Here is a 16,367-nt window from a genome sequence, read left to right as displayed (position 1 = left end):
AAGGAGAGGAGCTATTCACCTTGTGGGAAGCTTGATATCTCAAATTCTTCTCCTTGTAGGGAATGTGATTGTCTTTAAGTGGAAAAGCTTTCATCTTCTCTCCCAAGATTCTGCTGTGGTCAACTGGGGTGGGAAAACTGGTCACTGTCAGGTTTCAGAGTGGTAGCCGTGTTAGTCTGTATCAGCAAAAACAACGAGGAGTCCTTTTGGCACCTTAGGGACTAACAGATTTATTTGGCCATAAGCTTTCATGGGCTAAAACCCACTTCATCAGATGCATGGAGTGGGAAATACATTAGGGAGGTATAAATACACAGCATATGAAAAGATGGAGTTGCGTTACCAAGAAATGGGTCAATACTAACGAGCCAATACAATTAAGGTGGAAATGGGCTATTCTCAACAGTTGACAAGAAGGGAGGAAAAAATCACTTTTGTAGTGCTAATGAGTTCAGTGTAATCAAGGTGGCCCATTTCAAACAGTTGACAAGAAGGTGTGAGTCTCATCAGGGGGAAATTAGTTTATGCCTGAATAAAGACTGGGAGTGGATGGGTCACTACAAAAACTAATTTCCCCCAATGATACTCACACCTGGGTATAACATAAGAAGATGGTCATTTCTGAAATAATAGGTTGGAATCTCTATGGATGTAATTTCACTAAGCTTTGTAAGTTGACATTGTAGGAATGAAATTATTGCCTGCAGTATCTGTTTTTCCTTTGTCTCTTAAATATGTTCAACATCATTCTTGTTTTGTTTCAGTAATGTGAAGTACTAGAGGTAAAAATGTAGGATCTTTGCTTTTACATTAAAATGATTTAAATAATTCTCCACTTACTATGAGGTATTGAGAGAGAAACATAACTGCTTTCTCAACCTTCAAACTATAAATCATACCAACTAGTTTAAGCCTGCTCTGATAAAAGCTAATGTTTATAAGAGAGAAATATATGATCTCACAGAGCCAGTTTCCATTCTGTTGACACTGTTAAATATGTGATGTGGAATGCATAAAATATATAGTAGTAATGAGTTAGAACATCAAACCATTGGTCATGTATATTTTGGAGTTGCATCTTCTTCACATAATTCAAATGTTTTTACTGATTCAGTTGTTAGCAATGAATTGTGCTATTAACACTACCACAGGTGTGATTTATACTATTTGAATCAAAGAGTATAAGTACATATTTATCTGTTTAGAGTCACAGGATAAAGGGAGTACATTCAAAGATTATATCCTGAATGTCTATGAAGAGAAGATAAACATACATTGTAATTCATTCTTTGGCAGGGCATTACTTCAGATTTGTTTCCTGGTGTGAAGCTTCCAAAACCGGATTACAATGACTTACTAGAAGCAATCAAAATGAACTGTGATGCTATGAATTTGCAAATGACCGACATGTTTGCTGAGAAGATCTTACAGATATTTGAAATGATGATTGTCCGTCATGGTTTTATGATAGTGGGAGAACCATTCGGGGGGAAAACATGTGCCTATCGAGTTTTGGCAACAGCTTTGGGCGACTTGTGTGAGAAGGTAACTAAATATTTTGCCAGATATTTTTGATCAAAACAGTTTGCAAAGTAAGCAAATGCTACAGCATATTCAATACTTATACAGCAAAGTATTTGGTAGAACAGATGTACTTGTAAACTTGCAGTAAGGTAGTGACACATTTTTTGAAGGTCCACAATACTTACAGGAGTGGGGAGGTGGAAGGAAAACTCCGTGTCCTTGCCCACATGGAGTTTCCTCCAAATTCTTCCTGAAGGTTGGGTGAATAGAGAATTGACCTCTTAGGAAAAATCAGGGGTCCAATAACACATCTGTATGGAAGCCCTATGCCTGTATGGAAGCCATTGGCTTCCTGGCAATATCGCTCCAAAAGACACACATTGTCAAGGATTCCTCATCTGGGAGGCGGCCCCCTGAACCCTTCTTTAATTGGGGTTCCTCAGCATAGAGGAAGTGCACTGAAACAAGTTAGTACAGTCTATGGCTGTAGTGATTTTCTTGATCTATTTTCACAAGATTGCCAGGTGAAGGTTTTATTACAAATATAAGGTAATACTTTAAATAGAGACATGTGTGAAGCGAAACCAGGATCTGAACAAAATCCAGATCAGGATCCTAATTTTGCCAATAGTTCCTATGTTTGGAATGGATTGAAACAAAATTGCAGATCCATTCTGTTGCATGGCTTCTCTCCTCATTCGTCACAAATGGGTAATGCCTCTCGTGTGGAGTACAGAGGTACTCCATTGTTGTTACTGGAAGGACTAAGTCCACCCTTCAACTCTGGCACCAGAATTTCTGTTTCCAGTGGTGGAACAAATGAGCACTTCAGTTTCTCCCAACCACTTTGTTTTGTAACTTTAATTTTTATTTGCTCTTATGTTGGAGCAACTTTGTTTCATCTTATAGCTGTTCTCTCCCTCTCTTGATGTGAGCAATCGCCAGAGCACCAAGGCTCTAACACTTAGATTTCTCTGATGCAGCACCTCTTGAGTGGGCTCCCTCTGCCTGCCACCCCAAGCAGCAGAGGAGCCCTGCAAGCATTGAGCAACATCCAAGAGGTGCTGCAGGCAACTTTTTAGGAGCTTCAGAGGGTGAGGTAGGCCCAGCACCTAAGCTGCAGACCCTTGCTCTTCAAGGGCATGGGGCTTTGAGTCAGAAAGGCATGCCAGGGCCTTGACCCCCATCTGAAGCTATGATTCCACCATGGGAATGCTTGACCAGGAGCAAGAGGGTTCTCCTCTCCTTGGGAATGCCTTACAGCCTGCTCAAAGGTAAGTCTTGCAAACTCCAGAGACTCCAGGTTCCAAAAAGACAAAAAGAAGTGTCTCCTTCATAAGGCAGCAATTGGTGAGAGGCTCACATGAAGCTTTTTCTTCTGAAGTGCTCATTGAGAGTCTCAGAGCATGAGAAAAAAGATCCCACCATGCCTGAACAGTCTTCATCTGATCCTGCAAGCTGCAGCATTATTCTGAGCATCCAGGTTAATTCTTCATCAAAGTTATCAAACCTTTCAACTATTGAGTCCAGCAAAGCACTCAAGGTCTGTGTTAGGGGGATGATTCCTTCACCCACTTACTTCCCTGGTCCTTCTCGCATGAACAGAGAACAACAATACCTGAAGTCCAAAGGTGCAAACAATTAGATGTTTATTGGGGTGAACTTCCAGCAAGCATGATTCCAGTTTCCTTCCTTAGTGTCCCCCTTCCCATCTCTGACACCACAGAGGCTTACCTGTGTCCCTGTTCCCATTTCCCCCTTTAGCAAAACATGATTCCAATTTTCCCATCCCCATGCCCTGTTCCCCCCCACACACAGCCACTTCTTGATTGACTGCAGACTATATAGTAAAACTTGAGTTCTGCTTAGCTATATCTTAACCAATCATTTTCCTGAAATTTAACTAACCAATCCTAACATATTGTAACATGATTATGTAACCAATTATATCCCACCACCTTAATTAGTTTACACCCAGCAAAATTAATTATACAGCAGACAGAAACAATCACAGAACCAGACAGAGACCATGCAAATAAACAATAGCAAACTGGGAACTATAATGACAAAACAATACAGAAGTGAGGATTTCACATCCCAGCTATTGATAAGTGAGTTCTTGCCAGACAGGATGCTATCAAACTAAGTTTCCTTTTACATCTTCTAGGCACTTCCCTTTCTCTGGAGGCGATAGGCACTATCAGGACAGAATTGTATTCCTAACAGCCCAATAGCACCTTATTTCAATGTGACTAGTTTGGAATGTGAGGATGTGACCGTTCGCTTCCCAGCTTATGGCTGCCTCTGCGGCTTAGCCAAAAGGCCTTAGCCTAAGAACAGGGCCTCAGACTGTCACAGTAAGAGAAGGCTCTTACACTGGCAGACAGTGATTTTGATTGATTCTTTTATACCTCTATAACTAGCCAACTGAAAAGAATACATCTAAATTCTTAGAGTATAGGCCTTTACAGACAGGCCTGAATATCTATATCCTAACAGTCTGTTCCACCCAGTCATCAGAAAGGGATAGGAAGGAAGAACAAACAACATTCCAAGAGCAAGCACAGGCATAGGTCACCCATTCTGGTACCTACTAAAGCAGGGGTGGGCAAACTTTTTGACCCAAGGGCCACACCTGGGTGGGGAAATTTCATGCAGGGTCATGAATGTAGGGCTGGGGCAAGGGGTTGGGGTGCAGGAGGGAGTGCGGTGTGCAGGAAGGGGCTCAGGGCAAGGGGTTGGGGCAGCATGTACGAGGGGGCTCAGGATGGGGGTTGGGTTGCAGGAGGGGGTGCAAGGGGTTGGGGGCTCTGGGCAGGGGTGCAGGAGTGGTGCGGGGTGCAGCAGGGGGCTCAGGGCACGGGGTTGAGGCGCAGGAGGGGTGCGGCAGGGGGTTTGGTGCAGGAGGGGTGCGGGGTGCATCTGGGGGCTCAGGGCAGGGGCTTGGAGTGCAGAGGGGGTGCAGGAGGGGTGCAGCAGGGGGCTTAGGTCAGGGGGTTGGGTTGCGGGATGCAGGAGGAGTTCAGGGTGCAGGCTCCGGCCTGACGCCGCTTACCTTGAGCAGCTTCAGGGTGGCAGCGGTGCGCAGTGGGGCTAAGGCAGGCTCCCTGCCTGTCCTGGCCCCACGCCACTCCTGGAAGCGGCTGGCACTACATCCCTGCGGCCTCCGGGAGAGGGGGGACAGAGGTCTCTGTGCGCTGCCTTTGCCTGAGGGTACCTCCACCGAAGCTCCCATCGGCTGCAGTTCCCCGTTCCAACTTTGTCCCTGTGGATCCCATGCTTCCAGGCGGTTTATGCTGGCATCAGAGGCTCACTGCGACCCTCCAGGTAGCCCTTCTCTTTCTAGGCCCAGGGTTACAATCTACTGAGCCCTTTTCATCATTAGTCAGCAAGGAGGTTGGTGACAGAACTCCCACAGTCTCTGGCCCCAGGGTTCGTGATGATGTGGTGATATGTCCCGATTGTGCAACCTGGCTTTGTTAAGAATACGTCTTGATATTGGGCGATCATCTCAGTTACCTCTTTCTTCTGGGCTGTCGTTAGATCGGGAGACACCCTCACCTGTTCCCTGAGTGCAGGTCTTCTCGAACCACTGTGCACACCTCTCGGGCATGCCAGGGTTTCAGAAGGTCGACATGGTATATCTGCTCTAGTTTTCAACGTCCCTGTTGCCGCACCTTGTAATTTACTCCCCTACGGGTTCAACTATTTTGTAGGGCCCTGGCCACTGGGCCAACAGCTTACTTTCAGCGGTGGGTGCCAGTACCATTACTCAGTCGCTGGGTTGAAACTGTTGAACCTTGGCTTGACGGTTTGCTGGGCCTCTTGGGCCTTCTCTAGGTGCTATGGGCTATGGGCTATCCTGTCCTTCATCCGTAACACATGCTCTGTTACGTTCTTCCCCTCACTGTGTTCTCCTCCCAAATCTCCTTGGCTACGTCTAGGATGCCTCGGGGGTTGTGTCCATACAACAGCTCAAAGGAGGAAAATCCGGTAGAAGCTTGGGGGACCTGACGGATGACGAACATGAGGTACAGTAGTAGGTTGTCCCAATCTTTCCCATCCTTGCTTGCCACCTTTCTTATCATGACCTTGTGGGTCTGGTTAAATCTTTCCACCGGACCATCGGTTTGTGGGTGGTAAACTGAGGTCCGCAGTGTCTGGACGTGGAGCAGGGAACACAGGTCCTTCATGAGCTTGGACATGAACGGTGTTCCCTGGTCTGAGAGGATGTCTTTTGGTAGCCCTACCGGGGCAAAGATTGCCACTAGTTCTTTGGCAATGCTCTTGGAGGCTGTGTTTCATAAGGGGACAGCTTCTGGGTACCTGGTTGCATAGTCCAGGATGACAAGCACATACTAATGGCCTTGGGTCGTTTTCTCTAGCAGCCCCACAAGATCTATGGCTATCTGCTCTAATGGAACTTTGATGATTGGCAAGGGTACCAAAGGGGGTCTTAGATGTGGACGAGGGTTGTGCAATTGACATTCGGGGCAGGAGGCACAGTACCACCGGACGTCTTCATGTACCCCTGGCCAGAAGATCCTAGGCCTTTCCCTCTATAGGTACCCCATCTATCTCGGCCACCTCCTTCCTGGCATTCTCGTATATTGGGTCTTCCACCTGGTCCCATCCAAAAGTCTCTCTCCCGAGGCTTATCAGCCCGAACTCTGAGGGATCTGTCTCCGCCTTCTCAGCCGGTTCCATGAGGTTGGGGTTGGAACCAGTCTCTGACCCCTCCTCCATCTCAGGACCCTCCCCTTCAGTTGCCTGTGTACGTCAGTCTACACAGGTGGCCCTCTGTCCCTGTAGCAGAAGGCCTTGGCTGGCCTTTTTTCTCTCTTGGTCTTCCTGCCTTTCCCCGGGACAGGGAATAGTTCCTAGGACATTTCTGTGAAAAATGGGAGGTGACATTCTGCTGTGGAAGCCTCCCGAAGTTTGGGGAGCTCCTCTCCCTCCAATCCCTCTGGTAGGATTCCAGTTTCCAAACCTGGGGAAATCTCTACCTATGAGCATGGGATATGGGAGGTTTGGGACTACTCCTGCTTTCACCCCGGTGGCATTTCCCTGAATTTCAATTTTCACTGGTATGATGGGGTAGTAACTAACAGTCCTATGGATACAGGTTACCCCTGTATGCTTAGTCTGCATTAACTGGCTGTTCTTCACTAGTTTACCCAAAATTAGGATGATAGCACTCCCTGAGTCTATGAGTACCATGGTTTCTACCCCATCCAAATTTACCTGCCTTGTATATTTATGTGGGTTGACTGCGACCCCTCCCTTGCTTCAGTTTGAACCTCTGTCTCACTGCACCCCCCAATGCTATTATAGCTCCCCCCCAGTGCAGTTAGAGGAGCCGGAATCCCATCCTGTGTTGGTGACTGAATCCCCCAAGTCCTTGATAGCCCCTCGCATCCATCCCCCCCTTCTGGCGCCCTCCTCCCCTGCCTGTAGCCTAGCCAGGAGGAGTGGTCGACCTGCTTCCCCTTTCCCTACTACCCTCCCCCCGGTGTTTCTTCTCCATCCCTGCTCATTATGGCAGGGGACAAGGTGGGTGAGACCCCTCGGGCAGCCCCCACTGCCCCTCCTCCACCTGCCCCCCCGTCATCCCCTGTGGCTCCCACCTCAACCGCCGCTGCCAAACCACCTGCTACTGCCCCCGCTGGGGCACCAGCAGCGGTGGACAACGGGGTGAACTCCACTACTGCCATGTCCCTTGCCAGTGGCTCCCCCGCCTGCTGCTACATCATCTCTCCTGGCCACCGCCTCTGCTACCATCTCTGGCAGCTGGGGCCCCTTCCCCATCTTGACGAGGAAGCACAGCATCTGTTGCCTCCAGGTGCCCATCTCGCCCCACATGGAGATCTACATGCGGGTGTTGGCGAGGGTGGTGGGGCCCACGGCTGTCGTGGCGGCCTCCAAAATGTATGGGAAAGGGGTCTTCTTCCTGGCGTTGGAGGCTGCCACCCAGGAGGCAGTGGGGGGGCCTAGAGCCGCTGGAGGACTTGAGCGTCCCGTTGGTCCTGACCTCCGTCCCTCCGTTTCTCCCTAATGCTGCCCTATTATCCGCCCCTTCTGCCCTAGGGAAACCGCTGTCAGTTGTCAGCCCTCTCTCCCTGGGCTGCAAAGATCCCGCCCTCTGTCACGTCCTCTTGTTCTGCTGGCAGGTGCAGCTTCAACTGCTGTCGGTGGCGTGTGACGGAGAGGTGCTCGAGGGGTCCTTTCTGATCCCCTACCAGGGGGCCTGCTACCGGATGCATTACTCTATGGGGGAGGCCTGGTGCTACTGCTGCCAGGCGAGGGGGCACGTCCGGAGGGACTGCCCCTTGGCCCGGCACGGAGGAGCGTCCGGGACCCCCAAGCCCTGGCAGGGCACTGGCCCTGTCATCTCCGGTGCCCCTGACTGCCTCGCGCCCGGAGCCACCCCTCCTCCTTCCCAGCCCACCACTGCTTCTGCTTGGGCCCTGGGGGTACCGCCCCCAGCGCGCCCAGACAACTGGGAGAGTCCCGCCACCACTGCATGCAGTCTGGCGGGGCCTATGGAGGAGGGTGCAGCGGGATTACCGCTGGGCGTGGGAGAGGGCCTGCCCCGGGGGGAATCTTCCCTCCCTCGTGCTGCCCCACCACTACCTCCTCGTGTTTCCATGCCATCGCCCTTGCCCCCTGACCCGACCCCTTCTGGCCAGCCCACAGATGATGCCATGGAGGGCTGAGTCCAAGTACAGGGGAAGCAGGGCAAGTGGAAGGCTCGAGCTCTGCTCCTTCCATCTGATGCGGAGGCCCCCTGAAAGACCAGGAATGGGGCCACCGACATCAAGCCTTCTGCCTTGCCCCCGGGTGCATCCCATCTGCTAGAACCCCTCCTGCCCCCTTGCCACCTGAACTCCCTGCATGCTCCGAGGCATTCATGTTCCCCTGTCCTGAGCAGTTGGAACGGGAGGTCTTAGAGCTAGAGAGGCATCTGGCCACCAGACCCGAGGATCCATTCCTATGCGGAGCATGCCAGGACAAGCGGAAGGAGCTACGGGCCCTCGAGGACCATCGGGCCTGGGGTGCCTTTGTTCAATCCCGCATCCGCCTCCTTTGGGAGATGAATCATGGCTCTCACTTCTTCTATGCCCTGGAGAAAAAAAGGGGGCTGTCATAAATATGGCTTGGTGGTCGGGGACAGGTGGCAGGCGAGCTCCCTCCCACCTGCGCTTCAGGCCACCAGTGGAGTGCGGGTCCGCTGCTCTATCTTGGCATTTACCTTTCTGCCATGCATTCGTCTCCGCTGGAGAACTGGAAAGATTTAGAGGGCAGGGTGGTAGAGCGGCTCCGGAGATGGGCAGGACTACTCCAGTGCTTCTCCCTCCGAGGGAGGGCACTGGTGTCTGGTGTTCAATCAGTTAGTCCTGTCCATGCTCTGGCTCCAGCTCAACACCCTGGTCCCGGTCCTGGTTTTCCTGGCCAACCTCCAGAAGTTGGTTCTGGAGTTCTTCTGGCCAGGACTCTACTGGGTCACCTGCCCCTGGAGGAGGGAGGACAGGGCCTGAAGTGCCTGCGCACCCAGGTCCACGTCTTACTCCTCCAGGCCCTGCAGAGACTCCTTTATGGTGCAGGTAGTCCGGCAAGGAGCGTACTTGTGCACGCCTTCCTGCACCGCTTCAGAGGGCTCCGATACGACTGGCAGCTCCTTTTTCTCCATCCGAGGGGTCTTCTGTGAAACCTCTCTGGGCTGCCAGTCTTCTACCAGGAACTCCTCCGGACCTGGAAACTGGTTTCGGCCACCAGGTCAGTGGTGGCCGCCAAGGGGGCGGATCTCCTCGAGGAGCCCCTGCTACGCAACCCCCAGCTCCATGTGCAGGGGCGGAGTCCCCCTTGGTGCGCCAGAGGTTGGTCTGGGCAGAAGTCACCAGAGTCGGAGACCTCCTGGACTACGACCGGGGAGACTGGCTGGATCCCCTGACGCTCACTCAGTGCATGGGGCTCTCCAGATCTTGTACTCCCCGATGCGTACTTCAGGAGGTGAGGGCCGCTTTACCGCCCACCCACTTCCTGGATACCAACAGGACTACTCCGCCATACTCAACTGGCCTGGGTCTGTCACACTATCTGTGATGAATAAGGAGAGAAGCTATACAGCAGAATAAGAACTTTCTTTCTTGATAATTTTCTTTCTATTAGCACCTTCCTTTCTCAACCATCTCACCCTGGTAGCTGGTAAATGACTGGAATACAAATTGAAAATTTTCTTGAAAGAGAGACTTACATGCATAATTGCCTTAAGGCTAGTCAATATAAATTTAAGTTGTGTTTTTAATGCTAATAAAAAACTGGAATGTTTCTACATCTTTGGAAGAACTGTTCTGATTGGCTTGAATTGATGATTTAATTGGTGAATTAGAAGGGAAGCTGCTAATAGAAAATTATCAGGTAAGGAATTTGTCATTCTGAAGTCCCGACCCAAACTTAGTTGCTTTAGCATTTTATTCGTGTTTATTTATTTATTTTATTTATATATTTTTAAATTATTTATTATAATATTAGACAAGGATAGAATTGGCCATATTATGTGGTTATAGTTAAATTCTAGAACTGACATCATATTTTGTTACTGTTTCATTTCTGATATTCTCATAGATATGATGAGTGAAGCCTCTTCAGAAATATAGTCAGTGTGCTCTTTTCTTTTGCTTAGAGCAGTGATCCCCAAACTGTGGGGTGGACCCTCTAAGGGGCATGGAGAAACTTTGGGATGGTCTAGTGGGGCCCTGCTCTGCCCCCAAACCAGCTCTGACTCCAATCCTGTTCAGCCCCCAGTCCTGCTCTGCCTCCAGGCCCAGCTCCACCTCCAGGCCAGATCTGTCCCCCGTCCCACTCCACCCCACCCCCGCTTTACTCCCAGCCCCAGCTCGACTCCTCCCCTTGCCCAGTTCTGCTCTCATTCCCTCTCTAACCCCAGCCCAGCACTGCCTCTAGCCCCAGTTCCTCCTCCATCCCCAGTTCCACTCCCAGCTCTTCCTCCATCCCCAGTTCCACTCCCAGCTCTGCCTTCAGCCCAAGCTCTGCTGCTGAGGAAGCCTTGGCTATGCAGTAATGGGGCGGGGAGGGTGTGTGTGCAGACAGATTCTGTTAATGATAAGGGGGCATGACTGGAAAAGTTTGAACACCACTGGCTTAGATGAACAGCTTTAAAAGCCTGGTTGACTAACTTACTACAGTTTTCCCCAACTCTCTCTTTGGGAAATTTTAAAAAAAGCATAACATGGTTAAGTTATAATCCAATACAGACTGCTTGTCAGAAAGGAGGGGAGCTGTAACATAAATCCTTTCAGAAAGAGTTGGCTTTCCTTTGAAACAGTATAATAAAAATTCCCAGATTTTACAGTTCACAGAGGGAACATAACCAATGAAAGATATGTCTTCTCCATAGGGGGAGGGCTGTTAAAACACTTAAACATGAATGAATGAATTCCTGACTCCTGATTCATAAAGATATCCTGAAATTGATACTGTTGTGCTGCTTTTGGAATGAGGAATAGCGTTCACTTCCAGAAAGAATTAAGACAGAATTTTTCCCAGAGAAAGCACAGTGTGATGCATGTTTTCTATATTATCAGGTTCTAGCGTGACTGTGCTCAGACAAACTGATGGGAGTTGTAACTTTTGGTTGCCATGCATTCCTATGGAACAGTGGTTTCTTATCACTTTAGAACTATAAGATACATGTAGGGTAAAATGTTACATCATGTCAGAGACAGAAGAAAAGGATCAACTTCAGTTAACCAGAAATAAAATTAGAGCTCCTTATATGCTTTAAATAACAATAGTGCTTAGCCCTTACGTAGTGATTTTCATCTGTTTATCTCAAAACACTTTACAAAGGAAGGCATCATTATTCCCATTTTAGAGATGGGGAAACTGGGGCACAACGAGGTGAAGGGACTTGTCCAAGGCCACACAGTTGGTGTGGAAATAGAACCCAGATCATCCAACTCACAATCTAGTGCCACATTCACTGGACAGTACTGCCATTCTTTACATTTCATTTATCAGGATATTGTTTAGTTACAAAATTTGACCTCCAGCTCCTTATGATACAGTTAGGGTATTTTTCTTTAAAATATTTTCAGATCATCTTTAAAGTTCAGTTTGCACAGATTAGTTCTTGTCCTTCTTGGCCCCAGTACTGGGAGTTTTAAGATGTAATTATATAAAATAGGAGAAACCAAAATAAAATAGATGACACTATAAATTAAACTCTGTATAAATTAAATACATTTTATTTTTGTGTATCTAGGGGCTGATGGAGGAAAACAAGGTTCAGATCACTGTTATAAATCCCAAGTCTATAACCATGGGGCAGCTGTATGGACAATTTGATCCAGTCTCACATGAATGGTCGGATGGCATCCTGGCAGTGAGCTTTAGATCATTTGCTTCTTCCTTGGTATACACAAGATTAATGTATTTTGTGATCTATGTAAAAATAATTCTATGATAGACGTACAATATTGATGTGTAGGGGCTTGATTGTGCCTTGTATGCACAACTTGTAATGAGACAACTATTGCAACACACCTTTATGGCAGCCTAGTACACCCTGAGCAGTCAGACATGGACCTGTGACCTCATTGGTCACACTGGAAGGAGCAGTTTGTGCTCCCCTGACTGTAAGAACTGAGTGCAAGGACTGCAATTTGGCCTGGTTCTGCACATTCCTAGCAAGTATTTCTTGTGCTCCTTCTGTAGTACTCCTGTGGGAGGCTCCTTGCATCATTTCCCTTGGTGCACACCTGTGTAGCGATTAGGAGGAAACTGTTCCTAAAGAGTAACTCTGATGTTTAGGAATGTTAATAGATGTTTTATATGGTCATTCGTATTCCAAAGAATATTTAAGTCTTATACGTGGTATCCCTGCCCCTACACTACTGAAGTGAATGAGAGTGTTGCTATTGACTCAGTGGAAACAGCTTCATGATCTTTGCCTTGACTACAATGAGAGGTGGATCTGGCACATGAAGAGCAGGTTACCTCAAGTATCTGCCCTATTAGCTTCTGATCCTGTATAAACTTAAGCACATCAGAAGCATATTAGTAACTTACTGAAGTTGATGGAACTACTCACGTGAGTCAAGTTACACACGTGTAAGTGTTTGAGGAAGTGGGCTCTTTGTACTTCCCAATACTTCCCATGGGAAATACCCTGAATACTGCTGATGGTTATTTACACATGTTGTGTAGTATCTTACTATGGGCAGGATTCTGCACACTTAGTCCTATTGAATATACCTTACTCCTCAAGTACATACAGGTGTCAATGGGACTAAGACTGGAATCTTCTTACTCATGCTGAGTAGGAACATACTCTATTAGTAGTCCAATTGATTTCAAGATGCTGCTCATCATGAACAAAAATATCAGAATCTGGATCAGTGATACTACTTGAGGAATAATGTACTGTGCAGTCTGCGTAAGAGTGGCAGAATGTGGCCTACAGATAGCAAGCTTTTAAGGATCACCATAGTATATGTTTGTAAGAGTTTTAAGACTAGATAATATTCATATGTTTTGTTCATTTTCCAAAAATAAATTCTGAATATAACAGCCTTGCTCTCAGCACATTTTCAGAGAAATATGATTTGTGGAAATATATTAGATCTAAAATATTCCGAATTTACTTGGCTAAATATTCTTTCGAAATATTTTCTGTAAACCAGACACCAGACAGGAAATGGTTGATTTTTGATGGACCAGTAGATGCAGTATGGATTGAGAATATGAATACTGTGCTGGATGATAACAAGAAACTATGTCTCATGAGTGGAGAGATCATTCAGATGTCACAGCAAATGAGTCTTATTTTTGAACCAATGGATTTAGAAGTTGCTTCCCCTGCTACTGTAAGTATCCAGTTTTGAAAGAGTGGTTATCAATTGTAGTCTATTATTCTGAAGCTTTGTGGCAAGTTAATATTGTGAAGGAGCTTCTTTTCCGATTTCTTTGCATTTACAATGTCCTGTGTGACAGTTTGTGTTTATGCAACTTTAAAAAACAAAAAACAAAAACATGTTGTAGTCATTACTCTTAAATTGTTGATAATGACAAAGAATGTTATCTGAGATAAGTTATGTATGTCCCTTAAAGCATACCTAGAGCATTCAGGCCCTTTTGAATTTCTGACAAGGAAAAAGAAACAGCTGTGAAGCAAATCTTTAAATTAACAACCAGGCAAATTCTGGTAAAACCAAAGATCAGTGGACCTCTGGCTCACTATCTAATTGCACCTGCCAGATGGATAGCAGGGGAAGGTCTGAGCTTCCTTCTCAGGGCCAGTCTGCAAGTGCAATCAGCTGTAGCTCGTATAATATTGGAAGCCCAACAGGATATCTGGCATAATCAGGAACTTTGTTGATCTTTTATTCAATTTTAAGTCAATGAGAGGGCAGGCTGGGTACTACTAGTTGTCGACTTATGCTCTGCTGAAACTTGATTATTGTGGTCTAAATCAGTTGAAGAAGAGAATACTCCCACTTTCCCCACCAGGCCAGTCACTGGTGAAGTTGTGTTTGAAGTTTTCCTCAGAGTTCACCAAAGCACACTCTGACAAGATAAGTGGTATGTATGTATCTTTATGTTCAGCATAGTATAATTGTCTCCAATTTCTAATGACCTCAGAATCTGGATAGGACAACATTTAATATTGTTTAAGGCTCTTTTTAGCAGGAAAAACTACAGCGGTCACAAAAGGTAACAGATATCCTTTTTTTTTTTAAATAGGTTTCTAGATGTGGCATGATCTACATGGAGCCTCACATGTTAGGCTGGAGACCACTGATGGTGTCTTGGCTAAATCTAATGCCACCTGGAGTCAGCTCTATGCATAAAGAATTTATAGTAGGCTTGTTTGACAGAATGGTTCCACTTACTATTGAGTTCATTAGAAAATGTACAAAGGTAGGATAAAGAGTGCTTTTATGAGAAGCAAAACAAATTTGAGTGCGGTAATTCAAAAGTGTCAAACAAGACAATCATTTCAAAAGAACATTATCAACTTATGTTTATTATTTTTAGATCATGTATATTAGAAATTCTGTCCTGTGAATGTTTTTTTTCATTTATATTTTTATTTTGCTCTAGTATATGTTTTTAGCACATACACCATAGAGGATTACTGTCATGTCTGTACGAAGTAATAAATAAATGTACACTGGATTCTTTTCAGTTAGTTAAATACATGTGCCATAGAGAACATTTCTGTTATTTCAGGAATTGTCTCCTACTTCAGACACAAACTTAATTCGATCCTTGATGAATCTCATGGACTGCATGATGGATGAGTTTGCTGATGAGGCCAAAATTAAAGCCATGAGTGAACGTGATGTTTTCTCTTGGCTTGAGGTAGGCAACATTCATCTTTTTAACACATAGAATGGTAAGTCCCAAATTGGACTTCACAGCCAGGAGTGGACCCATAAACAATAAAATCGACAATCTTTGGTCATCACAATAAACATCTTGTAAATTCTGTCTGGGAAAAATTGTTACCTCCTTATTAGGTACTTTTTTAATTAACACACATTTTAGTCTTTCATGTCTGATTTACTGAAATAAATTGTTAATAAGTTTTGTAGCATCTGGCTCTATACTTGGGTGCTTGCCACAGTCCCAGTCAGACTCCTTGTAGTAAGGACAGGTAGATGGGGAGTTGCCAGACTTGCAATTCCCATCCTTTGCCTTGTGGTAGGCCATATTTAGGTTTTTAATGTGATCCCTGCATTGTACAGTGGTCCGCTTGATCCTCACCTCAGCAAACCTCTTTGAGATGTTTTTATACCAATGATACAATGCTGGAGGATTCTCTGCTCCTTGAAGTCTTTAAACTACGATTTGAGGACTTCAATAGCACAGATATAGGTGTGAGGTTTTTTGCAGGAGTGGTGGGTGAAATTCTGTGGCCTGCGTTGTGCAGGAGGTCAGACTAGAGGATCATAATGGTCCCTTCTGACCTAAATATCTATGAATCTATGATTTTGAGTACATCTCCCAAACTCATGTTCTTTGCTTAGTCACACCAGAGGTTAACCAGAACCCTGGTATGATCTTCTGGCCAGCAAGCTGAGATGGAAGCTTCTAGGACTGTTTGGCTGAGGTGAGCTGAATACTGCAGAAATAGAGCAGACCATGTGGAATGAAGGGTTAAACACTGATCAGGTGTATATAAAGCAGCAGATAGCTTACAGTGTACGGGAGACAAGTGGGAAGTGAATAGGTAGAAGGGCAGGAAAATGCAGGCCCAGGATCTGTGGCCTTGGAGGACTATCAAAAGCTGAGCTTTGCTTTCCAGACATTAGCTTAATCTTGAATTTCAAAGTTTGTGTTCAGAGCCTACCTTAAAGCAAAATCTGGGCTGTAACCTATGCCCCAGTTCAAAGCACATGTGAGCCTAGGCATAACGGTTTTGTATGAAGACGGTTTGGGTGGGGTGGGGAGGGGAGTTGGCTACAACCCAGGTGTGAGCCCAGGGTAAGCCTGCAATGTAGACATAATTACTGGTTTAGCTTTCTCTCCTTTCCTTGTAATTTCTTGGCTTTTAAAGCCAATTGTTATGCATTAGTGAGCAGTTCACTCTTTCCCCCTTTTCTTTCTCTGGAACCAAAATTTTGGAGATTTAAACAGAAAGAAGTATATAAAATAACAAGGGGATCTTTCCTGGAATAGGACCATCTGCTGCACTTCTTTCTTCGGCTTTGGTGGTGGAGGCAGAGAAAGTAGAACCTTGCAAGCATTCTTTGGGATGAGTGGGTATAATACTCATATGGACAGTACAGAAAGTAGACACCACCCCTCAATCCCAA

General features: G+C 46.4%; 1 protein-coding gene across 1 annotated transcript in view; it reads left to right on the top strand.

Moving 5' to 3' along the window:
* Positions 1-16,367, top strand: part of DNAH7 (dynein axonemal heavy chain 7) — a 312,828-nt gene that overhangs the window by 129,770 nt on the left and 166,691 nt on the right. The window contains exons 29-33 of the mRNA XM_074967796.1: positions 1,297-1,545; positions 11,810-11,959; positions 13,230-13,412; positions 14,290-14,466; positions 14,779-14,910. Of these exons, the coding sequence (XP_074823897.1) occupies positions 1,297-1,545; positions 11,810-11,959; positions 13,230-13,412; positions 14,290-14,466; positions 14,779-14,910 (891 nt within the window). The remainder of the gene's footprint in view (positions 1-1,296; positions 1,546-11,809; positions 11,960-13,229; positions 13,413-14,289; positions 14,467-14,778; positions 14,911-16,367) is intronic.

Source organism: Natator depressus, chromosome 11 (genome assembly GCF_965152275.1).
Source record: "Natator depressus isolate rNatDep1 chromosome 11, rNatDep2.hap1, whole genome shotgun sequence".
In the NCBI taxonomy this organism is placed as follows: domain Eukaryota; kingdom Metazoa; phylum Chordata; order Testudines; family Cheloniidae; genus Natator; species Natator depressus.
The sequence above is the reverse complement of the archived record's forward strand: the minus strand, read 5'-3'. Positions and strand labels throughout refer to the sequence as shown.